Source organism: Pleurodeles waltl, chromosome 7, assembly GCF_031143425.1.
Source record: "Pleurodeles waltl isolate 20211129_DDA chromosome 7, aPleWal1.hap1.20221129, whole genome shotgun sequence".
NCBI lineage: Eukaryota > Metazoa > Chordata > Amphibia > Caudata > Salamandridae > Pleurodeles > Pleurodeles waltl.
The window spans coordinates 654,304,373-654,332,112 of record NC_090446.1 but is presented as its reverse complement, the minus strand read 5'-3'; the positions used below and the strand labels follow the sequence as shown (position 1 = coordinate 654,332,112).

Genomic DNA, 27,740 nt, shown 5'->3' with positions numbered 1-27,740 from the left:
TTTACTCGCATGGACAGTCCACAGGTTAGACCATTAACACATGTGTGTGAGACTTGTTAATTTGAACAAAAACTTTTTTTTTAACAGAGGAAATTATGCTTCCTTGTGGAAAAAAAAATCTTCCTTTACACATGTAAAATTTACGAGAGTTTCACTGTACTATTTTCGGTGGTCATAAAAACCCACAGATCCTGAATTTGAATTTTGCGAGCACATGATGCTGTTTGCAAATTTGACATGGCATACGTATGAAAAGTATATTTTTACAATGGATATTACAGAAGTGGCCATTGGTGTTGCTGGGCCACCTCTGTGTAAACATCCTCAACAGTGCTAGTGCAGGTGTATTAATAAAAATTATTCATGAGTGTTTATGTATTCTGAATAAGGGGTTTGTGGGGAAAAAATAGCAATGTAGAAAAATAATGCATGCATTTGAAAATATGATTACGAAGAGTGGCCGCCAATGTTCACAAAGGGTACTTATTAACAGTATAATATTGTGAAATGTTGAAAATATGTTTGACTAATGTAGTAATATGTCATATTAAGGGTTATACATTATGTACTAGTTTGATTAATTGTAGGCCTTAACTTAGTGAAGGTCTTGGCCTACTTGCCAGGCCTCATGTCAAAGCTGTATTTCTTAACGTTTAATAAATGGCTGTCCTAGAGAGTTAAACTGTGATTTTCCATTTTGCATTGTTTAAATGTGCTTGTAGCTGAGAATCATTTCTCATGAGAACCGAATGCTACAAGATGCTGTTCTTCCTAATGTAACATTTTGGGCCTGATTCTAACTTTGGAGGACGGTGTTAAACCGTCCCAAAAGTGGCGGATATACCACCTACCGTATTACGAGTTCCATAGGATATAATGGACTCGTAATACGGTAGGTGGTATATCCGCCACTTTTGGGACGGTTTAACACCGTCCTCCAAAGTTAGAATCAGGCCCTTTGTGTGTAATGTGTGTGAGACTGACTTTCTCAGGAGGAGAACAATGGAGACACTGACTGGATTAGAAGCTGCAACAATATTGTTACCTGACAAGCCGGATGATGAGGACATTGCAGGACATCCAAGCAATGACATGTGAACAGAATAATGATAGAATTCATAGATTTGGAGTTTGTGTTTTATTGGATAAAGTGTGAACATGTGATTAACTGACCAATAGGGATTCAAGACATCGGGGCTCATTATGAACCCGGCGGTTCAAAATGAACCCGGCGGTTCAGACCGCCATGCTGGCGGCGGCGGAAAAGACAGCCACCAGCATGGCGGTCTGAACCGCCATATAATGAACACAGCGAGGGCCGCCTATGGCGGCCCTCCGCCACAGCCAGGCTACCGCCGACAGGCAACCTGACGATGGTGGATTATACGATGGCAGATTACATTATCCGATGGCAGATTACGTTAGCAGCACTGCCCTTCGGATAATGTACCCTGTTCCCCCAGCCTTTACCTGGTGGGTTCACCTGCCAGGAAAAGGCTAGCGGAAGGGGTGCTCCAGGGCCCCTCTTGGGGCCCCTGCACTGCCCAAGCACTTGGCCTGGGTAGTGCATGGGACCCCGTGCAGTGCCCCATTGCGCAGGTCACTGCCCGATTTACTGGCAGTGATCTGCGCGACGGGTGCTGCTGCACCAGCCACACTGAGGCATTGACGGAGCCGTCGGCAATGTCCCAGCCCAGCAGAATGTTTTTATGTGACCGGCGGGGTCTCAACGGGGCTGGTGGTCTATGGAAAGACCGCCAGCATAAACACGGCGGTGTTTACTGCCCTGTTCATAATGACCCCCATAGATTTACTAGTTTTAATTTAACAGAACTCCACAGGAAAGGGATAGCTCATTCTTGCCCATTTTGCGTCCTGACAAGAGACATGCTTAACTTTAATGCTTAAAGACTTTGCATTTTCTGAACTTTGATGCTGAATCATGATGCCTTGCTGACCGACTGATGCCTTCAGGATGAAGCCTGAGGGGCTGATTCTAACCCCGGCGGTCTTCGACCGCCGGGGCGAGGGTCGGCGGGAGCACCGCCGACAGGCCGGCGGTGCCCCGCAGGGCATTCTGACCGCGGCGCTTTGGCCGCGGTCAGAAAGGGTAAACCGGCGGTCTCCCGCCGGTTTACCGCTGCCCTCAGAATCCCCCATGGCGGCGCAGCTTGCTGCGCCGCCATGGGGGATTCTGACCCCCCCTACCGCCATCCTGTTCATGGCGGGAAAGCCGCCATGAACAGGATGGCGGTAGGGGGGGGTCGCGGGGCCCCTGGGGGCCCCTGCCGTGCCCATGCCAATGGCATGGGCACGGCAGGGGCCCCCGTAAGAGGGCCCCGCAAGGTATTTCAGTGTCTGCCTTGCAGACACTGAAATACGCGACGGGTGCTACTGCACTCGTCGCACCTTCCCACTCCGCCGGCTCGATTACGAGCCGGCATCCTCGTGGGAAGGGAGTTTTTCCCTGGGCTGGCGGGCGGTCTTTTGGAGACCGCCCGCCAGCCCAGGGAAAAACTCATAATACCCTCCGCGGTCTTCTGACCGCGGAGCGGTATTATGGGGGCGGAATTCTGGCGGGCGGCCTCCGCCGCCCGCCAGGATTAGAATCACCCCCTGAGTCTGCTTGCTGATCCACATTGAGGATAGGTATTATGAATTAGACTATTGATTATTATGCATATTTGCTTTTCCTTTCTAGGTACCAACTGCCATGTTTTTATATAACCATAGTTATATGTTTTTCTAAATTTGTGTTGCCAAATTGTTTTGCATGAAGCCCAACATGCTGATGCTATTCTGGTGTTAGTTAAGGATCCTCTCTAATGAAATCATGCTTATAAGGAATAATGCTTGACACATTTCTCTGCTGAAATCGAATGTATGTAATCACTCTGACGCAGTTGACTTTGTTCTTAATTTGTACCATAACCTTAGAATGTGTTGTAGTTCAAGCTTTGATTGGATTATGTTTTTTCCGCCGCTTTGAACAGCCAGTATTGTTTCTGTATGTGTTTCGTTTGATTTTGAGATTAATCTACATGACCGTAGCATTGTTAATATAGGGAAATAAATATTACAACTTTTACTAAAAGGTGTGATTATTCATGACTGAAAGGCCATGGTGCGTGACAATTACTGAATCTATTGATTATTACTGTTATTGAATAATGTTGATTAATGATATTGTGTATTGGTTTTTGATTATTGATTTGCATGTACTGGAGCTATGGTAAGAACATCTTAATTGCGAGTCAAAAGGTTCATTGACCTATTTGCGTCCCTTTGTAAGTTTACCTCATAAAGTGAGAAACGCTAACAACAGTCCAGAACGCTTCTGCAATCCAGCCAAGCAAAGCATCTTTCAAAGGTTCCTTTTGGGCCTGCCTCTCTAAGCTTGTAACTGATTCACCAGGTCTTTGAGGCTATTGCACGTACCTTGTAAACAAATCCATCTGGGCAGCTGTGGTCGTAGGTGAAGGCTTTGTACACCACGAGGAACACTATGCAGGCAAGGAAGGCCAGGGCCAGGCTAATGAGGATCGTCACCTGCAAGAACAAAATATGGCAATTAGGAGGCTGCTGCCGGCTTCTTAAGGCCACTCCCTCTCCCGAGAATACCCCTAAACCTGCAATGTCACGCATTGGACGTAATTAATCGCCCCCTCCCCTCCAGTGCTGCAGAGTGCTTAGAACAACTAAGTATCATAATTAAGAGAGCGCATTTTCCCAGATCCATTTCCCCTGCTTTCTGTTCGGGAGGCCCCCAGCCACAGGTCGTCTTTTCCGTCTTCAGCCCAATTAGGAGGCAAAGAGCACATCGAATGCTCCAAGGGTTTTATGTTCCCATTCGTTCATCTCATCCACACAGAAAAACAAAAAATAGCATCTTCTGGCTGCCTTTTCGCTCTCTCCCGCAGGGCTGCTGGGAGATCAGACGTGCCCTTTCCCGCCTACAAGACTCTGCTACCCCGCATTACTAGGTTGGCATTCTGTGTGAGGTCAGTAATAAACAACACAAAATCCATTTGCTGTAACGAACTGCACCAAAGAATCGCTTCCATGAATATATGCCAACAACGCCACAACGATCTAACATTTATTAAGGGAATTCGCCGCACAGTCCAGAAATAGGCAATCTTTTATGGAAAACTACCTTTAATGATACCAACGAAAGAATTTGTAGAAAGGCAGACTACAAATGCACCGCAGTTTTAAAGCTTACTTTCTGAGCCAAGGCAAAATATTTCTCAAAGGTGCTTAGCAATAAAAGACAAGTTTGTTCTTTATGGACTTTCCCTTTTAATGCATCTGTCTTCCTTTGACAGGAAGGAATTTGAATGCGTGAACATTGTTAAGCATCCCAGTGTGATCGTGTGCGTCCCAACCCTCAACCCAATCTTGAATGGCAGTGCTCAGCAGAACTAATGAGCAGCTTTTTTCTAACACAGTGCTCATTGAATTTCTAAAGGCAGCCATGGGTCTAGTAACTTCAACCTTCCTCCTTCAATGTCTGAACCTCCTGTGGCCACAGGAATTCACTCAATACACTTCCACTGTGCGGGGAAGCTGCAACATCCTTCATTTTGTGCTATTCTAAACCAGAGGCCATGCAAAGTGGACTCCACCAGCCGAATACTCAGACTCATACAGAGTCCTGCTACCCTACATGCTCTACACACTTACTGCATTACAATCACTCGATATGCACACAGAATGTCAGGGCAAGTTTCTAAAATTAACATAACAGTGGAACTTTACATGACGTGTCAATAGCCTCTCATCTCCCTGATGCAGAGAAAAAGGTCAGAAGAACTAAGTATGCTGACACCACCACTTTATGTGAATCACATAGGGCATAGACAATAGTCCTCTTCCCATTATACACCCCTCCACGTCATAGTGCGGGTTCTGGACCTCAAATTATTAGGGACAGGCCTAGACCTCTACACACGCGCACCCAGACACACACACACATCTAAACACACATGCTAGATTAGTGCAATGAGAGTGCAAAAATAAAAACTCTGAAACCGCCTTTACATACAGTTGGGCACTCTAAGCAAGAGAACATGACTGTTTACCATGAGGGACACATTCCCATCCCAATAATATGGCCCATACCAGAAACACCCATAGGCCTAGTGCAGAGTGAGCTATACACAAAAACTTCAGTAGGCAAATTCATTTGAGAAACCCCTTCTTTCAACTATCAATAGTGCAACAGTAGTAGTGGCACCCAGACTCAGGTGGGCGAGGAGCCCACTGCACTTCATTTATGGTTGCCTTCAACCAAACAACCATAATGGAGAGGGGCCCATTTTCATTGTATGCATTGGGGCCTAAGGTACCTTTGTTATGCCACTGCCTGCCTTTCAACTTTTTCAGCAAACTTTTTATCCAAGGATTAAAATAATGTCCTCATATAAAGTCGAATTAGAATAACGTCCTCATATAGAGTTAGCACCACCTGAAAAAAATGGATCTGGCAGGAGTGCAAAAAATGTGAAGGTAAAGCTACGCTTTTACTGTGGTGATGGTGTCATCTATTTCTCTGAAGCTGAGCTGCTCTCTTCCTCCCAGAAGGCACCGCTTTGACAGCAGAGGATATGCATGTAAATGAGCACTACAGGAACCTTTAACAAATCAGCAATGTGGCGGCAAACAAATGTCATGGCAACAATCCTCTGAGAAAAAAATACTTTAACAGGAACAATAAAAGGAAACATTTAAATGTTGCTGCCTTTTTTCTTTAACTGGGTGAAACATAAAATGTGAAAAGTCTCATTAAATGTCAGGCTCTCCTCTAATGTGATGTATAATAAAAACAATAATCAAATAATAACCCTAATCGCCATTATTAGCATAACAAATATTATTTCCACTGATACATGAATCTGCGTGACAATTGAAGCTGGACTGCTCCTATTGTAGGAGGATCAAGACTGATTTGCAAATATTTGTTAGGAAGTCTGAAGATTTGCAAGGGCTAAAACGAGAAACATCAGTTACAACAGTGCATTTACCACAAAATGCATTTACAAGGATGCCATTGTCACAAATATGCTTTTACCACGCATGCCTTTACTACGAATATTCCTTTATCACGCATGCCTTTACAACAAATTTCGTTCTAAAGGCATGCATGGTAAATGTATATGCATGGTAAAGGTTTCAAAGGTAAGTATATTTTATTTATTTTATAAACAAGTGAATAGTAAAGGTGTATGCGTGGGAAAGGTTTTGCAGGAAGTACAGGTAAGTGTTAAGTGGCTTAGGTGTTTTTATATATATATATATATATATATATATATATATACATATATATATATATATATATATATATATATATATATATATATAGGGCTTTTGGGTTGGATAAGGGTTTTGTGTGGTAAGGGCATTTTTCAATTTCAGGGAGGTCTGGGTTTTGGGGTGGTAAGGGCATTTTTAGGTTTTCCAGTGGGTATGGGATTTAGGGTGGTAAGGGTCTTTTTAGGTTTTAGGGTGGGTATGGGTTTTGGGGTGATAAGGAAATTTTCAGGTTTAAGGGAGGGTTTTGGATTTAGGGTGGTAAGGGTATTTTTAGGGTTTAGGGTGGTATGGGATTTAGGATGGTAAGGGTATTTTTAAGTTTTAGAGTGGGTATGGGTTTTGGGATAGTAGGGGGCTTTTTTAGGTTTTAGTGTGGTTATGGGATTTAGGGTGATAAGGGCATTTTCTGGTTTAGGGTGGTATGAGTTTTGGGGTGGTAAGGGCATTTTTAGGTTTTAGGATGGGTATGGTTTTTGAGGTGGTGGGTTATACTTACCATTTTATTATCTACCACACATATGTCTTTACCAACCATGCCTTCACCACAACATTTTTGTGGTAAAGTCATTTTCATGGTAAAAAACCTTCATAGTAAGTGCATTTGTTGTAACGACGGACGCCTTGTAATTACCACGTTGCACAGGCAATCGTGGTAATTGCACTTGTGGATCCATCATAGGACTAGTTAAATGAGATGGTCTGGAATGCAGTCCTGAGCTTGCCAGCATTTTACAATTTTATAAACATTATACCCAGAAACCTTTGTTTTTTAAAGTGATTCCCAAGGTGCAAATAGTATCCCCACATGTGGCTCCATTTGTCACTGTGCCACCAGACCCATGCTGTACCCCACTGATGAGGCCCAACTATGTTCAAATTGAATTGAAGTTGCTTGGGTTCCTGCTCCTTGGGGATAAGGAAAGTCTTTTCAGACTGGACTATCCCTATTGTAGCAGGGAGAATACTGATTTGCAGATGGTTGTTCTCCATCTAGAATGGCAACAGTAGGCAAAGACAATTTACTAGACATTTGCAAACAATCCATACAGCATCCCTTGCTTTTCAATGGTTTATGAATTGGAACTGACTACCAGCGGTGGGGACTCTTGCAAAAAATCCTCAACACCTTTTAATGTTTTATTTCTTTATGAATCTGTAGCAGATTTTCACTTTTACAAATGGAGTAATTTTTCTTATTTGCACAAGAAACAGCTTCAAGGGCAGAAGTCATGTTTTCCCAAACTATTCTGTAAAGTGGCCCATCACTCTGCCAACTGCTTCAGATAAAAGTTCACCTGTTGCTTCATGAAGATTAATCTATGGTAAATGTGGTCAAGCCTCTTGAGATACTGTGGAATGGCAGATAGGCTGGGTCTCTCAGGGGCTGGGACGGCTAGGGCAGAGTGAGCTACACATCTGCTAGCAGGGGTCAGGACAGTCTGTCACCAGGTTCTCCATTGAAGGGCTGGCCTAGAATTCTTTTTAGCTAATCTGCACCTGGGGATAGACTATTTTTCTTCATCTGAAGATAACAGGAGGAGACACTTAGAGATTTCTCAAAACGATTTCATGTGCACTTTGTAACAGGGCTACAACATTCTACATGAAATGACCCCTCCGGTCCAGTATTATGCACTGGGCTCCATTAGATATAATTTCTATCCACAATAAACCCTCATGGTGCTTACTTAAAAACATAAATGACTACAATAAATGCGGGTCACAGATACTTCCTAAGAGTCCACCACTAACACTGCCAATCAATGGAAATAATGAATAGCAAGGTTGCCAAGTCTTGATTCCACCCCATGCCTATTTATTCCAACACACTTCCTATGTTTGTGTTTTCCTATCTTTCTCTTCCATCATCTTTCTCCCTTTTGGTGGCTTTATCTACTGTGTTCCATGGCAAAGCTTAAGTCAGGTTAGCAAATACGAGTGCCAGTGCTCACCACCTGCCACCATCAGCAAACATTGAGCATTGGTTTTCCCTTATTATGGCATTGTAGAGGGCTGGACAGATGGTTCCAGGAAGGATGCTGATGTACTTTGATGTAGAAGCTGCCTACATATGAGACCTCACAGCAAATAGTTTCCCTGGGTGTCAGATATTGGACCCTCTAGGTCTTTATTAAGCCACTGGTTATATAACAGCCCTGCATTTCATGTGCGCTTCTGCAGTCTCAGTATTGGGAACTATTGTCCAGCTCAGAGTCAGCGTCATAATACTCAAACCCTTTAGAGGGCCACTGTACAGCATATCTATGAGATATCGAGACTCTGGGGGGCTGAATTACATTCTGCAAGGGGGACCTATCATTTTGCTTTATGCCACTACTCTGAGCCCCAAAGATTCATTAATGAATATGTGCTGTGCTCCTCAGTGAGCAATGCACCCAGAACTGCAGCTCCAGGCAGCGTTTCATTTCACCAGGTAGTCGCAGGTGGGGCTTACCGGCACTCATTTTTGGGAACCTGCACTTATTTTTCCTCATCAGACTTTGACCCTATGCAAGAGGGTGAAACACACACAAGGGCGAAGAAAGCAGAAAGAAAGTCCGAAAAAACTGACAAAGCAAGAAAGGAGGATCCTGCAAAAGTGAGATAAAGGAACAAGGAGAGTCTAGTGGTAGATTAAAGATGCATGAGCGGGAATGAAGACTGCACAACCAGGGTATTCTGTTCCCTGTCATCCAATAGCGCCGGCCCCTGGAACCTGCACACAACTTGGGACTCCAGCATTTATTCTATAACAAATTAAGTACTGGCTCCAGAGCTGTCTCACTAATGCTTCTGGGTGTGTGTCTGCAACCCTTCGCCTGCCTTGAGGGACATGGTGCTGTTTGGTACTACCACACCTGATGACAATCTCTAGCTTTTTCTCTTGAGACCCTATTTAAGCATAATAATCCAAATATCTATGTCAGCAGCCGGGAGGACACCCTTCTGCAGACTACTAAGGGATTGTATTATTTATTGTTCATATTTAAAAGTACAGCTTTCGCCTAGGGTCGTGGGCTGCCCTACCCCAATAAAGAATACTTAATAAGGTCCTCCTACGTTATCGAATGTAGGATATCGTCCTGGAACAGTGTTTACTGCAGAATATTGACTACCGCAATACTATCCGGATCATTATATAGCGGCAGGTTTATATTTATTGCATACTTTGACGTTTATATCTAGGTATGCAGATATGAAGCAAAGTACAACTAGGACTATACGTCACTGTATATATTTAGCCTGGTGATACACTGATATTGGATATTCTATTTTCAATATTATTGCAGGATATTATTTTACCACTCGATATTATGGCATACATCAGTAACACGGCTGTGCACGTGTGAAAAAAGTATTAGAAATCACGATTTGTGTGTGAGACTACAAAATGCGAAGAAAGAAAGGGATGGATAAGACCCCAAACAGCAGCCCATCAGCCTAAACACATTAAACGTACCGATAACAAGTTATTTCAGTAAGAATGCTAAAATTAACAGCATTAGTGAGCTGGGAATGGTACAGTCATATATTTGTAGCGCCACGAAGCTGCAAGAATGTGCTAGCAAGTAGTACAGAAAAATCAGATAGCCGTTAGTACCTTCTGGGCACCCACTTCCATTTCTGAAATTCACACGTATGTGTTTTTATACTAAAATACAGTTTCACCCTATGAGTCCAGCCTGGAGTACATAAACCATGCATTTACTTAAGTAGTCTAGGAAGGTGCTCTTCAGAGAACAAATACCTGGTAAGCAACAAATTACTGAATAGTAAACAACAGCATGGCTCTAGGATGGGTACATTTAGACCTGTGTGGAATTTAATTTATGCCTCAGTTATTGGAGTAATTTGGGTAATTTTGTGTTCTTCTTTTATGCAGAAATACCGATTATTACTCGTAAACTCCTCCTCGGGTAATTAAAACTATTTTTAGGGGAAAAATCCTAACATGAGAGCACATTTAGGGAAGGCGAATGGCCACTTGTGGCCATTATTTGACTTCTGCTGTATTAAGCCCTGTTTCTTAGCGCAAAATGCATCCAAAAACCCATATGGGGGCATGAGGGTGCATTTTGTGCTAAGAAATAGCACCCGATGCAGAACTACTCTTCCTGCGTAACTCAAGCGTAATCTCGCAGAATTTTTAGATAACGGCTAGCTGCTACACCAAGTCAAGCAGCATTGGGTGAATATATGACATTATATATAGTAGCCCGGGGCATAGCTCTCATTATTGCAGCAGCACCCAGGCCTGGAGGTGTGAGGGCCACACTACATCCCAGTTGTGGCGGTTGTTTATTAATCCTCCAGGAGAAAAGGATACTGTTGTATTTGCTTGCAGGAAGTCCATGGCAAGCATGCTATGCCACAGGCAGTAGCAACAACATCTAGGATTACACGTATCTTAGTACCAGGAAGGCTCTTAGGTGTCAGGTCATTTCCTTTGTCAGCACACTATGCACTTATAAAGCAGAGGCTCTTACCGTTGCACGCACCCAACACAGACACACCCCTCCATGGAGTCCCTGCTACTCACTTCCAAGCCCACACACAGCTCTACAGATGCAGCTCATTTTTGACCATCCTTAGCAAGCACTACTAGTCCACTAAGGTCTTCCCATGGAGGGATGGTGCTACACAGCTTCCAAACAGGCATCACACTCAGTATTTGGTTTATATTTTTAGTGCTTAACATAGTCCCGTGCCTGTATGTCTATCCTTACTTGTTCTAATGGGCTTGAAGTTATCCTGTCATTCATGAATAGTTGATGAGCATAAATACTGTCGAACATAGTGCCTTTAAAATTAATACACTCAGCAAGCATATGGGTATTGGAAACTACTTAATTGTGTGCAGACAAAGCACAAGAAACCATAGCAGAGGAAGGAAGGAACATGCCGTCATAGAGGGCCACAATGCTTCCAGTTATTATGTACATTACACTTTTAGTGCGCTGATTTTTTTCATAAAATACCTTATTGATGAAAATTATACAGTTTCACTAAGGAGAAGGTGCGGCCCAGTGGCTTGTAAAGCCAACTTTGGAACATGAGGAACCAGTGGCCGTATTGTGATCCCATCTGTTACGCCGACACAGAAAGGATCTAAGCGTTTCTTTTTCCTATTTATAGCACATACGTTAAGTCAAAAAATCTCAGAGTTAACGTCTGTGCTGCAGACAACAGAGCTTGAAAACATGGAGGGAGTCACATCATTTAGGAGTCACCAGGGGTCGCAGCTGTAACCCCTAGTCTGCCCTCTGCCACCCCTGGCACTGCCTTTGCAAACCCTGGTCTCAGAGGTGGCAAAATCAGAGCCAGGATCACAGGGGTGACCCTGGACTCCCTATTGTCAGTGCATTTTTTGCTATACTAATAGAGAATAATATTCCATTACTCACTATTAGTGTAATATAAATGGAGCACAGTAACCTGGAATAGACCTTTGATAGAAGCTGAGGTAAGTAAAAATGCAATTAAATGTATGTTGTATACGTGCTTGTGGGTGAGTGTGTATTTATGTGAGTGGCCGCGTGTGTGTGTTTGTGAATTGAATTGAGTTTGAGAACATTGTGTTATGCTTGCAAATCTGTCTTAGGTGCTGGCGTACTAAAGGTAATTCTTGTCTTATAGAGACAGTCTGTGGTAAAATACTGGTGCTGGTATACTTGAGGCGATTCGTAACCTGACAGGCACATGTGATAAAATATGGGGGGCACATTGAAGGTAATTCTTGGAAAAATGAGTACCCATGGTGAAACACTGTTAGTTTCATACTAGAGGTAATGCCGGTGCTAGTACATTGGTGGTATTTCTTGGCACCAAGGACAGACTGACATATGGTATGAGAGCAACCATGACAAAATGCTGACTATGACATACAAAGGTAATTTTTGACAACATATGATATATAAATGTCATAAATGGAAACATTCTGGCACTCGAATATTGGGGGAACCCATGACATATGATAAATCCATGGCAAAATGCTGTCCCTGGTACAGTGGAGCTAATTTTTGACATATGATGATATCCATAGCACATTTTGAAAAAAATGGGGTCTATGCCTAGGGAGCATCAGGTTTGATTGGCTTGGCATACCATGAAAGGATTTGAAAATTTAATGAGTGCCATTTCAGAGCCTGTGACGTTTTAAGAAATGTATTTGAAAATTGTACTTTAAAATGCATTATATTACAACATAATTTTCAACAATTTTCTTGGAAGGAGCGTTAGTAGAGACCTGCTTTTTGGCTTTGTTTGCTCACTACAATATAGGGTAAGATTTCCTTCCCAGAAACTTCAAAGTTCAAACAAGCATAGGTGGTATCTACAATAGATGCTTGTGATGTCATGATTGTTAAGTTCGTATGGTATGAGTTACTTTGGAAATATAATCAGGATCAAGGGTCACAGGACGTCACCTCCTGTGATATTATTAAGGTCAGAGGGCATGTGATGTCACTTCTGCTACCCCAGGCATTTAGGCATTTTGACGAATTGACGCCCATGGTCACTGCCTTGTATTTCTGAGGTCTGCCACCTGCAGCCCATGCACTAACTCAGTGATTTTCAGAGATATGTATGTGCTGAAATGGGAAAAAGTAATACACAGATCCCACCTGGATTGGCTCAGTGTAGACAACGTGATTATGATACAGGCCTAAAATGGAATCGCCTCCTTGGCTGAACATGCTGTGGTTCTGGACAAATCACTTCATCTCCATGTGCCTGAAAAGGAACAAGATGTGTAGCTAGTCTGGTTCAGCTGTAAATGGCTCTTGAGTTATTGAGCGGCTTTTTCACAATAAGAAACTGCAAAAAAGGCTGTAAGAATAACCCTAGCACACCATCACAGAGTATTACAGCCTTTATTACCTTCTTCTTACCTACCAGGGAACATGAGGCAGTTTAAATGATAGAACGACATAAAATCAAAAAGTACAGCATACAATCACAGAAAAAGAGAGAAAAAATGTTTAAAAAGTCAATTAGAAAAAAATGGTTAGTGGATAGTCTACATGTTATTGGGTAATATGGTGCAGCTCATGAGAAGGTATGACTACCCAACTTTGCAAGAAGCATCGCTGGAAAAGTGTGGACCAATCTGGCTTGGCTTTTATATTTGGCTTTGTAATGTGCTAATACCAGACAGGCCTCAAAGTATGAGTGCACATTTATCAGTTTTATCACATTTATGAGTGCACAGTTACAACTTTATTTGCTTGCAGAACTAAAAATAAATATTGATAAATACAGACAGAAATTATAAAACAATGAATATCATAAAGCCTGCAGTGCTACTGATAATTAAGGCAGACTGGCAAGAAAAGTTAATTGCAATAATGTGAGATATCTTTTTGCAAGTTTGAAGAACCACAGATATGTATCTAGGTAGACCAGGTTATGTCTAGAGGCATCTCTTAACAACTCTAATCATCCTGCACATTGTGTTCAGCTTCAATATTTAATCTGGGGCACCATGATAAGCCACCTTCATCATTAGAGAAAGCTGGCTCACACGGATCTATTTCTCAATAATGGTTCAATTGAGTTTGGTTCTACCTTTGAATAGAAGCTCAATTTTCCTTCGATCTGTTATGATTCTTGCAGCTGTGTTATAGATAGATTTAGTCTAGCTATTTAGTCTATTTGGCATTGAAGATGAACGTAAGACAGTAATTAACTTTCTCCATCACAATGATGGTAGTCTTGTGTTATTGCTTTTCAAACAATAGGCCAATCTTTGAGGTGTTATACAAGTTGACATAAGCAGTAATGTTCATATTATTGCACTGCATTTTCGTCCAACAAAAGAGGAGCATTGGTGCCTGTAACAGGCAACAAACGAGCAGGGATTCTCTATCACTTCCCTCTAAGCAAATCATTTCACCAATACACTATTGCACTCAGAAATGTCTCCTCTGCCCCAGATCACCTCAGGGGTTTAGCTACAATTAGTGCAGTGGCGCCAAAGCCCATGGGGACGAGGGGCTCACTTTACTCAACTTGCGTCTGTTTTCTACTACACAAATGGGGGAAAGTGGTCCAATTTTTCTACATTGCATCAGGGCCCATGGTATGCTTGGTACATGACAACTAATCCACTGCCTCTGAATGGAGATCCAGAAGAACGTACCTATTACTGATGCATACGTGATGCGAGAGACTGCAGCCACCACCACCCTATCTCCAAAGTCTCATAGCTGCAGAAGTTGCTAAAGAAAATCACTACAAGGGTTTTTTCTAGAGGGAAACAAAATACTTGGTAACAAATAGCCTGTGTTCCATCCACTGAGGGGTACTGAAACAGATTTACAAGATGTGCAAACCAGCATCTATAGCATGGACGCGGGCGGCTCAGAGCTATAGGACTTTTTAGGGGCCTTCAACATCCTAGATCTCAACATCTTTATCCAGAGAATAGTTAGCATGTGTGGGTATCAAACACGATGGAAATTGGCAAAAATAAAGTTTATGTACTAGGAAGGGACTAACTGTTGTCGGACAGGAGAGCATGGAGTCCCACAGGGACCTTGTTTGTCCGCACTGTATTCCTGTTTAATCTATAACGAACGCCTACAGCAAATCCTGCAGGGAATGGGAACCGAGGTTCAGAGTTATGTAGGCGACGTAAAGGTGGTGATTCATCACTTCCATGATCAGATCAAAGATCACATAGGAGTAGCAGAGGTGTATTTTTAGAATCTTCACTGGATGGATAAAAAACAGCTACGTTTTAAAGCATGTAAGACTCACTATATGGCAGCTGAATGATTAAATATGTCTGCAAGAAAAAAAAACTGGTGGCAGAGGCTTTTTTCGGAAAATCCACGTGTAAAGTGGACCACACTTTGAGAAACCCTCGGAGGTAAGGAAGAATTTCTGCCTTTCTGGAGTGCATTGACATCCCTGCATTACTGAAGAGTTCTAAAAGCCAGCACTGAGTGCCATTTTGTGGTCTCTAGTGCTGCTGAGGGGCATTGATTGTTTCATTCATTCATTCACTAAATTGAGACAACGACAAAGCTGATTCTTCTGTCAGCCCATGCACAATGAGCACCATGGTGAGGATATAACCCTAACGTGCAACAGTCTGACTTCTCGCAGAGGGAAAAGATTGTATCCATTTGGCCAGGGCATCTCTGATTCTCATTTGAGTGTGATAAAGGAAAGTAACCCGGGATAAAAAACAGTTCAGGCCCTGCACTTATAACAATGACAAATTAAGCACTGGACCAGGCATAGATCTCCTCTGACTACAAAGGAATGCAGTCACATTCATCCAGGACTAAGTCCATCACAGCCGAATGTCCCGATCTCGGCTGCCAGAATCAAAATAGGCCTAAGGGCTTTATTTAGAGTTTGCGGATAACTGTTAATCTTCCTATTTCTGGAGGGAATTCTAACAATAGAGATAAATCTTCAAGTTCATGTCTTCCACCATACTACCCCCTCTCCAAAATGGAGGAAATTCAGCCAGTGGATTCTACCAAGCCTGTATATTTTCCTCCGAAAATTGGAGGATTTTCAGTTATTGTCAAACTCGAAACCAGGTGCTACGACTTGGTAAGCGCATTGGTGTCATGTTCTGTGCCTCTAAGTACTATCCTTACATGCAGCAATTCAGGTAGACATGCTTCACAACCAAATTAAAATAAATAACCCACCTTAGAGCACTGGGAGATGAGCAATTGACTATTTACACGAGCTATTTGGGTCGAAGGAGCTTTGCAATTTCTCCTCTTCTTTCAGATCTGCTGCTTGTAATTCAAAAGCCAGTCAGTGTTCACCCATGATGCATGGACAAGACATTTTAAACAACAGACTTGCAAAGTCAATAGGTCATGATCACATTTTGAGTCCTGACTAAAACATGAAAAAGCCTGCTTTAGTAAAATAAAAATCTGAGAAAAATGCACCCATGTGATAAATAATTTTGGCCCATGTTTATTGGCTATTGGAGCAGGGCAACGCAGCAAGTCACCTTGTTGTGGTGCCTTGCATCAAAGAGAAAGGGTGGGAATGTGTTAGTATTTAAGCAATACAACACATTCCTGTTCTTTGCCACTGCAATGGCGCTCTTTTGGCAGCCTAGCACCAACGCAGGCACCCTTGAACCATGGTGCAGGGGGGGGTTTGCATTGTAAGCAGGAAGGTTTTTGTGCAGGAAGGAGCGCCTCATTCTCTCGCCCTCATTCACACTCACTCTCATTCACTCTCTCACTCACTAGTACCTCCTCACTCATGTGCACTCACTCCTATTGTCATTCATTCTGGCTCACTCATTCTCACTGCCATTCTAATTTATTAACGCTCATTTTTCTGTGACTGGCTCTCACTCACTATTTGTCACTGACTCTCACGGACTTTCGCTCACACATGCAGACATAGAGGGTCATTCTGACCCTGGCGGCCGGTGGCCCCCAGGGCCACCGACCACGGGAGCACCGCCAACAGGCTGGCGGTGCTCCAATGAGCATTCTGACCGCGGCGGTTCAGCCGCGGTCAGAAGCGGAAAGTCAGCGGTCTCCCGCTGACTTTCCGCTGCTCTTTGGAATCCTCCATGGCTGCGGAGCGCGCTCCGCAGCCATGAGGATTCTGACCCCCCCTACCGCCATCCAGTTCATGGCGGGAAAGCCGCCATGAACAGGATGGCGGTAGGGGGGGTCGCGGGGCCCCTGGGGGCCCCTGCCGTGCCCATGCCAATGGCATGGGCACGGCAGGGGCCCCCGTAAGAGGGCCCCGAAAAGTATTTCAGTGTCTGCCTTGCAGACACTGAAATACGCGACGGGTGCCACTGCACCCGTCGCACCTTCCCACTCCGCCGGCTCGATTACGAGCCGGCATCCTCGTGGGAAGGTCGTTTTCCCCTGGGCTGGCGGGCGGTTTTACTGGAACCGCCCGCCAGCCCAGGGGAAAACTCGTAATACCCGCTGCGGTCTTTTGACCGCGGCGCGGTAATTTGGAGGGCGGGATCCTGGCGGGCGGCCTCCGCCACCCGCCAGGGTCATAATGAGGCCCATAGTCTCACAAACACACGCTCTTGCACACAAACACACTCTCACCCACAAGCACACACTCCACATACAGCAAAAATTATTTTCTGTTTACTTACAACATGTGCCACTGAGGGTCTTGTTCTAGCTCTCGGTGTCTCATTTTTCATAACATTAAAAGTTAATAATAACACATTATACACTAGAAAAGCAATATCAAATGAGCAGAAAACAAAGTTGGAGCACAATGTCTATAAGGATGAGCTGCCTCTGTTTTTTGGCAATGATTTGGCTAATTCTGAGACGAATGGTGGCAAACACAGTACTAAGGGCTGCTACGGGCAAGCCATGGAGCTGCAGCTGCGCCACCTGTTGACCCCATTATGGTGTCCATGTGCACTTTATCCTTAAAAATTGCACTAACAGAAACACAATTTTTCTATAATCCCTGTCTGGTGGAGCACCAATGGATCTTAAATTATTTCCAGATTCCTCCTGCTAGAAGATATTAATGTGCCCCGTTGTTCTAGTGTCCCAGTCAGACTGAACTTGGCCCCCACGATAGAGAATGCAAGTGCCTCACGTACACATCAGACTAGTGGCATGATCTGCATGCTGTACTGCCTATTTCTCTAGTGTGCCGCTCTTAATGTCAAGCGTAACTGGAAATTTCCAAAATGATGCAAATTACGCCATGTACCCCTTTAATTGGGAATATAAAAGAAGTTTATAGGGAAGTAGACAGTGATTCAGGAACCACTGCCAACTGAAACATACAAAAATATTTTCTTTTTTTTAATGCCAAGCAGTTTACTTTAAGGAAAATGGGCTATACTGAAATTAACTTTACTTTAATGAAAGGCAGTCACAGACATGGTCTGCTCACCCTTCCAGGCCCCCATAACTGTGATGGTCAACAATTGGAGTGAGTCACAATTTATGGTCTACCTAATTAATATTCAAGAGGTATGTCTGATTATGACCCACTCTGACTCAGAATTTTACAAAACGACCATTATGTCAAATCCTTCACACTTGTTGCTATTGGTTCTCGCACACAGGGGGGGCATATTTATCAAGGAGTTGAGTGACTCTTGCACCACGTAATGTGGTGCAGTAGCGATGCAACTCTTAAGGCAGATTTATCAAGCCAGGCAAGGCCAGCTTGGATGGTCTTGCCTGGTTTGATAAATCTAGAGTAACACAACGCAGTGCAAATAACTGCATTACATTACTCTGCCCTGGGATGGCATTCCATGGGTGGAATGTGGGTGTTCCCATGACTCCACCCATGAACTTTGGTGCATTCCAGATTCAACAATACTGGTAGACCTGGGAAAACATAAAAAACATACCCCTCCGCAGGTGAGGCGTAATGAGGAGGAATATCTTTATTTCTACTCGTTACTTCCTCTTTCTATGTGTATTGTCCTCACAGAAGGACAATGTGCCTCAGAGGCAATGGAGTAACAAAGGCCCCCACATCCCCTGCTGTCCAGGAGGGCCAGAGCCCCATGGGGCCCCCTCAGCACAGCACCTAATCTGAGTGAGTCCAGAGGGAGGGCCTCCTATGTGTTTTTTGTAGTGCTGGCCCCCACCAGTTATGCAATTTTGCTACGCTGCTGCTCAGAGAATTGTTTTTGTGCAGGAAAGTATCCAATCCTGCACAAAAACAATCCTGCTTACAAAGCAGGCACCCTTGCACGATGGTGCAATAGTGCTTGCATTGGTGCTAGGTGGCTGTTAGAAATTGGGTTTTTGGTTGGCAGTCAGGTTGCCCTCTGTCCAAGCAAGAACCCTCACTCTAGTCAGGGTAAGTCACACACAATCCAAAATCAGCCTGTGCTCACCCTCCGGTAGCTTGGCACAAGCAGTCAGGCTTAACTTAGAAGGCAATGTGTAAAGCATTTGTGCAATAAATCATACAACACCATAGCATAACACCACAAAAATACACCACACAGTATTTAGAAAAATAAATAATATTTATCTGGGTATCTTCAGGTCAAAACGATCAAAGTTGCAATACGAATTTGTAAAGATATCACTGAAAAGTGATAGAAAGTGTCTTAAGTCTTTAGAAAGTAAACAAAGTCTCTTTCAAACACAAAGTACCTGGTTTCTGGTGGAAAATCTCCTCAGAGGGCCACAGGAGAAGAGGTGCGTGGAAAACTGGTGTGTGCGTTGATTTCTCCTCAGCACACACAGACTTGCGTCGTTATTTTCCACGCGGGGAGTCGGGCGTCGTTTTCCGGCGCGCGGACAATCTCTTACTGTGGTTTGCGGGGAGTACCAGATCTCCCGGGTCTGTGCGTGGATTTTCCTGCTTGTTTTCCGGCTGCGCGTCGTTCTGCGGGGCTGCGCGTCGAAGTTTCGATCTCACGGCAGACGTCGCGTCGATTTCTCCTGCGGGGTCGGGCGGTGTTGTCCTTGCGAGGCCGTGCGTCAAAGTTTTGATCTCACGGCAGGCGTCGCGTTGATTTCTCCTGCGGAGTCGGGCGGCGTTGTCCTTGCGAGGCCGTGCGTCAAAGTTTTGATCTCACGGCAGGCGTCGCGTCGATTTCTCCTGCGGAGTCGGGCGGCGTTGTCCTTGCGAGGCCGTGCGTCAAAGTTTTGATCTCACGGCAGGCGTCGCGTCGATTTCTCCCGGGAAGTCGGGCGGCGTTGTCCTTGCGAGGCCGTGCGTCAAAGTTTTGGTCGTCCCGAAGACGTTGCGTCGATCAGCGTCGGTGTGCGGCGTTTTTCTTGCCGCGGAACAAGCTGTGCGTCAAAAAGTTCGCCGCACGGAGCGTCCAAAAGGAAGAGAGAAGTCTTTTTGGTCCTGAGACTTCAGGGAACAGGAGGCAAGCTCTATCCAAGCCCTTGGAGAGCACTTTTACAGCCAGACAAGAGTTCAGCAAGGCAGCAGGCCAACAGCAAGGCAGCAGTCCTTTGTAGAAAAGCAGACAGGTGAGTCCTTTGAGCAGCCAGGCAGTTCTTCTTGGCAGGATGTAGTTTCTGGTTCAGGTTTCTTCTCCAGCAAGTGTCTGATGAGGTAGGGCAGAGGCCCTGTTTTATACTAAGTTGTGCCTTTGAAGTGGGGGTGACTTCAAAGAGTGTCTAAGAAATGCACCAAGCCCCCTTTCAGTTCAATCCTGTCTGCCAGAGTCCCAGTAGGGGGTGTGGCAGTCCTTTGTGTGAGGGCAGGCCCTCCACCCTCCCAGCCCAGGAAGACCCATTCAAAATGCAGATGTATGCAAGTGAGGCTGAGTACCCTGTGTTTGGGGTGTGTCTGAGTGAATGCACAAGGAGCTGTCAACTAAACCTAGCCAGACGTGGATTGAAGGGCACAATAAGATTTTAGTGCAAAGAAATGCTCACTTTCTAAAAGTGGCATTTCTAGAATAGTAATATTAAATCCGACTTCACCAGTCAGCAGGACTTTATATTACCATTCTGGCCATACTAAATATGACCTTCCTGCTCCTTTCAGATCAGCAGCTGCCACTTCAACAGTGTATGAGGGCAGCCCCAATGTTAGCCTATGAAGGGAGCAGGCCTCACAGTAGTGTAAAAACGAATTTAGGAGTTTTACACTACCAGGACATGTAACTACACAGGTACATGTCCTGCCTTTTACCTACACAGCACCCTGCTCTAGGGGTTACCTAGGGCACACATTAGGGATGACTTATATGTAGAAAAAGGGGAGTTCTAGGCTTGGCAAGTACTTTTAAATGCCAAGTCGAAGTGGCCGTGAAACTGCACACACAGGCCTTGGAATGGCAGGCCTGACACAGGGTTAAGGGGCTACTGAAGTGGGTGGCACAACCAATGCTGCAGGCCCACTAGTAGCATTTAATCTACCTGCCCTAGGCACATGTAGTGCACTCTACCAGGGACTTACAAGTAAATTAAATAGTCAATCATGGATAAACCAATCAGTAGTACAATTTACACAGAGAGCATATGCACTTTCGCACTGGTTAGCAGCGGTAAAGTGCCCAGAGGTCAAAAGCCAACAACAACAGGTCCGAAAAAATAGGAGGAAGGAGGCAAAAAGTTTGGGGATGTCCCTGTCAAAAAGCCAGGTCCAACATGACCCCCTACCAGCCTAAAGCCAGGAGAGAACAATCACTATCCTGATGTACTTCCCTGTTTGAGGCGACAGAACAAGGACCCAGGCCCACAACAGCAGGGGCATGCTCCAGTTCTTCGCCTTCCTGACTCCAATTGGATCACTCTGTCCATACTCTCAGGGCCCACTAAGCCAACCCATGGGGAACCTTTCTCCTTACCTGCGGATCCCATCTGTGCAGCACCTAACCTTGCTCACAGATGTATCCCCGGAGCAGGATAGTACCACCATGACCAACACAGTGGTGTTGCCCACTCTACCCCCGGGGTGTGACACTTGTCCCCTCCCCAGGGATAACTCTGTCCACCCGGACAGCAAGCCGCAGTGATTACTGACAGCTGCCCCAGGCCTCTCAAAGCTCTCCAACCACTGTGGCTGTGGAGAGTGGGGGGCGGTAGCCCCAGGTGCTGGGCACCCTTTAACCACTCTCCCCTCCACCAGGTCAGGGATGACAGCCGGTCCTCCCCTCTGGGGCTCTGTACCCTCCCTCCTGGAGCGGTACCCCCAGAGTCCAACATGGTCAGGGTGTTTACAGAAGTCGCCCTGTACCATTCCTCCACCAGTGCAGGGCTGTTAACCTGCAACTGGCCCTCCAACCTGGGGTCTGTACCTTCAGGTTGGACTAGGGCCCGGGATGAGGCTTCCCTCCCCCCTGCCCTCCCTTCTGGGGTCCAGCACACTCCAACTAGGAGTGGCCTCCTCAGAAGACAACATGGTAGGGGCACTGTTATCAGTAGCCCCTCCCTCCAGGTCCGGGGACACACCCTGAACCTGGTCTTCCAGCCCAGGGTCTGTACCCTCAGACTGGATCACTGCCTGGCAAACCAGGACTTCCTGGGAGGCACACCTACCCCCCACCAAGTCAGAGTTTAACCTCTGCACCTGACCGTTCAACTCAGAGTCACCACCCTGAAGTTGAACAATTGCCTGGCACGCCAGGACTTCCTGGAGGGCACACTGACCCTCCACCAGGTCAGAGTTTAACCTCTGAACTTGGCCATTCAACTCAGAGTCACCACCCTGAGGTTGAACAATTGCCTGGCGCACCAGGACTTTCTGGGAGGCACGCCTACCTCCCACCAGGTCAGAGTTTAATCTCTGAGCCTGGTCATCCAACCCAGAGTCAACACCCTGCGGTTGGACAATTGCCTGGCACAGCAGGACTTCTTGGGAGGCACACCTACCTCCCACCAGGTCAGAGTTTAACCTCTGAACCTGGTTCTCCAACCCAGGGTCACCACCCTGAGGTTGAACAATTGCCTGGCACGCCAGGACTTTCTGGGGGGCACACCTACCCCCCACCAGGTCAGAGTTTAACCTCTGAACCCGGTTATCCAACCCAGAGTCAGCACTCTGAGGTTGGATCACTGCCTGGCAAACCAGGACTTCCTGGGAGGCACACCTACCCCCCACCAAGTCAGAGTTTAACCTCTGCACCTGACCGTTCAACTCAGAGTCACCACCCTGAAGTTGAACAATTGCCTGGCACGCCAGGACTTCCTGGAGGGCACACTGACCCTCCACCAGGTCAGAGTTTAACCTCTGAACTTGGCCATTCAACTCAGAGTCACCACCCTGAGGTTGAACAATTGCCTGGCGCACCAGGACTTTCTGGGAGGCACGCCTACCTCCCACCAGGTCAGAGTTTAATCTCTGAGCCTGGTCATCCAACCCAGAGTCAACACCCTGCGGTTGGACAATTGCCTGGCACAGCAGGACTTCTTGGGAGGCACACCTACCTCCCACCAGGTCAGAGTTTAACCTCTGAACCTGGTTCTCCAACCCAGGGTCACCACCCTGAGGTTGAACAATTGCCTGGCACGCCAGGACTTTCTGGGGGGCACACCTACCCCCCACCAGGTCAGAGTTTAACCTCTGAACCCGGTTATCCAACCCAGAGTCAGCACTCTGAGGTTGGACCACTGCCTGGTACACCAGGACTTTCTGGGGGGCACACCTACCCCCCAACAGGTCAGAGTTTATCCCCTGAACCTGGTTAGCCAACCCAGAGTCACCACCCTGAGGTTGAACCATTGCCTGGCAGGCTAGGACTTCCAGGGAGGCACACCTACCTCCCACCAGTTCAGAGTTTAACCTCTGAGCCTGGTTCCCCAACCCAGGGTCACCACCCTGAGGTTGGGCAATTGCCTGGCACGCCAGGACTTTCTGGGGGGCACACCTACCCCCCACCAGGTCAGAGTTTAACCTCTGAACCTGGTCATCCAACCCAGAGTCAACACCCTGAGGTTGGACAATTGCCTGGCACAGCAGGACTTCTTGGGAGGCACATCTACCTCCCACCAGGTCAGAGATTAACCTCTGAACCTGGGTATCCAACCCAGAGTCACCACCCTGAGGTTGAATCTTTGCCTGGCATGCCAGGACTTCTTGGGGGGCACTCTCACCCCCCACAAGGGACATACCGTCCCCAAGGGCCACACAAGAGTCTGGTTGGCGCAGGTCTCCCGATCTCTGCCCATCCGGCAGAGTCTGGGTTTCCCCCAAACCAGAAACGGTTTCACCTGGGTCATTCCTGGGGGGCTCTGCTCTCAGAGCTGTCCCCGGACTCTCAAGGTCCTCCACTGGGGTCTGCAACCCCCTCTCAACCCTATGTCTGGACTTCTGTACCCCCTCACTAGGAGGGGTACTGCCAGACACCAGAACTGTTGGGATGCTGGCTACAGTCACCCCCCCAAGTTCTTCTGACACTGCGGGCTTCCCTCAAAAGGTGGGCCTAATGTACAGGCTAGGCTTCCCTCCTGGTGTTCCCTCATGGAACCCTCTAGGACCTGGGACCTACCTGGGACACTACAATCCTTTCCCACCTCACTCGGTTGGGAACCACCTAGACCACTCCCTTCAGGAGCACCCCCAAGTGCCTCTTCAGACTCTCTGGTACTCACCCAGAAGTCTGCCTCCATTGTAAGTTCCCTGGGGTCAGAGAACTCACACTCCACCTGGTGTTGGTGTAGCTCTGGAAAATAAGGACCAGACATATGCTCTCCAGCAATTACATCATTCTGCCCTTCACATGTATTAACCACAGTACCCTTCACCCAACCCCCCAGTAACGCAACCTTGGAAAAGCACTCTACCTCACCCTACTGAGACTGGTGAGACAGTATCTGTCTGTCCCTGACACTCAACCCATACTCTTCTGGGATGTCTCTACACTCTATATCCAGGACGTCCACCAGGGGGGAACCCTTTTCTCTGTCACTCTCTGCTAGAGTCAGTAAAGTGTCCCTCCCCCCAGTAGGAATATGACTCCCTGTGCCAGTTCCCCAATCCTTCTCAGGGACCCTGTGCATAACGGGAACTACCTCATACCCTTGAACCGCCTGGGGTGTGTCAACTCCCTTCTTCAAGTTGGGCACCACATCTCTGGGCTTGTGCCCTTCTTCAGCAGTACTAGATGCAAGATTTTTGCTGCCACCATCTGAACTAGACTCAGCCCTTCCGGCCACCAGTTTCAGCTCTTTACAGCTCAGCTCTTGAGCTGCAATCTTTTCTCCTTCCAGGGCTAAGAGTCTTTTTGCCTCAACCTCTGCAAGATACTCCTCTAATTGTTGCTCCTGTCGCCTTTGACCTCGGAGCCATTCATCTATTTCTGGGTCACTGTCCAAATCTGAGTAGTCTTCCTCCTCAGGTGCGTAGTCCTCCTCCTCATCTGAGGGGTACTTAGTCATTTGGTTTCTTGCTGCCTCTCTCTCTGCCCATCTTTCCTCCCCCCAGACTATGTAGTGATGTAGCATCTCCACCTTAGTAGATCTCCTTGCTACAGGAAGGCCCCATTTTCTGCAAAGCTTCCTTAGGTCAGCCTTAGTGAGGTGGTCAGTACGAACAAAGAATGAGTAGGTACACAATCCCATTCTGATAAGATTTTACCAACAAGAACCAAAATCCCAAGTCCAAAAATATCAATAGTATATCCAGGGGGACATCAGAGAACCAAAAGCCAAAAAAGATGAAAAATCAAGTTGACCTTCAACTGTGGGTAGGTAGTGAAATACATAAATACTGTATGTCACTGCACAAACACAAGTCCTATCCTCACCGCTGATCACCAATGTTAGAAATGGGGTTTTTGGTTGGCAGTCAGGTTGCCCTCTGTCCAAGCAAGAACCCTCACTCTAGTCAGGGTAAGTCACACACAATCCAAAATCAGCCTGTGCTCACCCTCCGGTAGCTTGGCACAAGCAGTCAGGCTTAACTTAGAAGGCAATGTGTAAAGCATTTGTGCAATAAATCATACAACACCATAGCATAACACCACAAAAATACACCACACAGTATTTAGAAAAATAAATAATATTTATCTGGGTATCTTCAGGTCAAAACGATCAAAGTTGCAATACGAATTTGTAAAGATATCACTGAAAAGTGATAGAAAGTGTCTTAAGTCTTTAGAAAGTAAGCAAAGTCTCTTTCAAACACAAAGTACCTGGTTTCTGGTGGAAAATCTCCTCAGAGGGCCAGAGGAGAAGAGGTGCGTGGAAAACTGGTGTGTGCGTTGATTTCTCCTCAGCACACACGGACTTGCGTCGTTATTTTCCACGCGGGGAGTCGGGCGTCATTTTCCGGCGCGCGGACAGTCTCTTACTGTGGTTTGCAGGGAGTACCAGATCTCCCGGTTCTGTGCATGGATTTTCCTGCTTGTTTTCCGGCTGCGCGTCGTTCTGCGGGGCTGCGCGTCGAAGTTTCGATCTCACGGCAGGCGTCGCGTCGATTTCTCCTGCGGGGTCGGGCGGCGTTGTCCTTGCGAGGCCGTGCGTCAAAGTTTTGATCTCACGGCAGGCGTCGCGTCGATTTCTCCTGCGGAGTCGGGCGGCGTTGTCCTTGCGAGGCCGTGCGTCAAAGTTTTGATCTCACGGCAGGCATTGCGTCGATTTCTCCTGCGGAGTCGGGCGGTGTTGTCCTTGCGAGGCCGTGCGTCAAAGTTTTGATCTCACGGCAGGCGTCGCGTCGATTTCTCCCGGGAAGTCGGGCGGCGTTGTCCTTGCGAGGCCGTGCGTCAAAGTTTCGGTCGTCCCGAAGACGTCGCGTCAATCAGCTTCGGTGTGCGGCGTTTTTCTTGCCGCGGAACAAGCTGTGCGTCAAAAAGTTCGGCGCACGGAGCGTCCAAGAGGAAGAGAGAAGTCTTTTTGGTCCTGAGACTTCAGGGAACAGGAGGCAAGCTCTATCCAAGCCCTTGGAGAGCACTTTTACAGCCAGACAAGAGTTCAGCAAGGCAGCAGGCCAACAGCAAGGCAGCAGTCCTTTGTAGAAAAGCAGACAGGTGAGTCCTTTGAGCAGCCAGGCAGTTCTTCTTGGCAGGATGTAGTTTCTGGTTCAGGTTTCTTCTCCAGCAAGTGTCTGATGAGGTAGGGCAGAGGCCCTGTTTTATACTAAGTTGTGCCTTTGAAGTGGGGGTGACTTCAAAGAGTGTCTAAGAAATGTACCAAGCCCCCTTTCAGTTCAATCCTGTCTGCCAGAGTCCCAGTAGGGGGTGTGGCAGTCCTTTGTGTGAGGGCAGGCCCTCCACCCTCCCAGCCCATGAAGACCCATTCAAAATGCAGATGTATGCAAGTGAGGCTGAGTACCCTGTGTTTGGGGTGTGTCTGAGTGAATGCACAAGGAGCTGTCAACTAAACCTAGCCAAACGTGGATTGAAGGGCACAACAAGATTTTAGTGCAAAGAAATGCTCACTTTCTAAAAGTGGCATTTCTAGAATAGTAATATTAAATCCGACTTCACCAGTCAGCAGGACTTTATATTACCATTCTGGCCATACTAAATATGACCTTCCTGCTCCTTTCAGATCAGCAGCTGCCACTTCAACAGTGTATGAGGGCAGCCCCAATGTTAGCCTATGAAGGGAGCAGGCCTCACAGTAGTGTAAAAACGAATTTAGGAGTTTTACACTACCAGGACATATAACTACACAGGTACATGTCCTGCCTTTTACCTACACAGCACCCTGCTCTAGGGGTTACCTAAGGCACACATTAGGGATGACTTATATGTAGAAAAAGGGGAGTTCTAGGCTTGGCAAGTACTTTTAAATGCCAAGTCGAAGTGGCAGTGAAACTGCACACACAGGCCTTGCAATGGCAGGCCTGACACAGGGTTAAGGGGCTACTGAAGTGGGTGGCACAACCAATGCTGCAGGCCCACTAGTAGCATTTAATCTACCTGCCCTAGGCACATGTAGTGCACTCTACCAGGGACTTACAAGTAAATTAAATAGTCAATCATGGATAAACCAATCAGTAGTACAATTTACACAGAGAGCATATGCACTTTCGCACTGGTTAGCAGCGGT

General features: G+C 46.3%; 1 protein-coding gene across 1 annotated transcript in view; it reads right to left on the bottom strand.

Moving 5' to 3' along the window:
* NSG2 (neuronal vesicle trafficking associated 2) overlaps positions 1-27,740 on the bottom strand; it is a 193,501-nt gene that overhangs the window by 44,355 nt on the left and 121,406 nt on the right. The window contains exon 4 of the mRNA XM_069244661.1: positions 3,439-3,549. Coding sequence (XP_069100762.1) covers positions 3,439-3,549 — 111 coding nt within the window. The remainder of the gene's footprint in view (positions 1-3,438; positions 3,550-27,740) is intronic.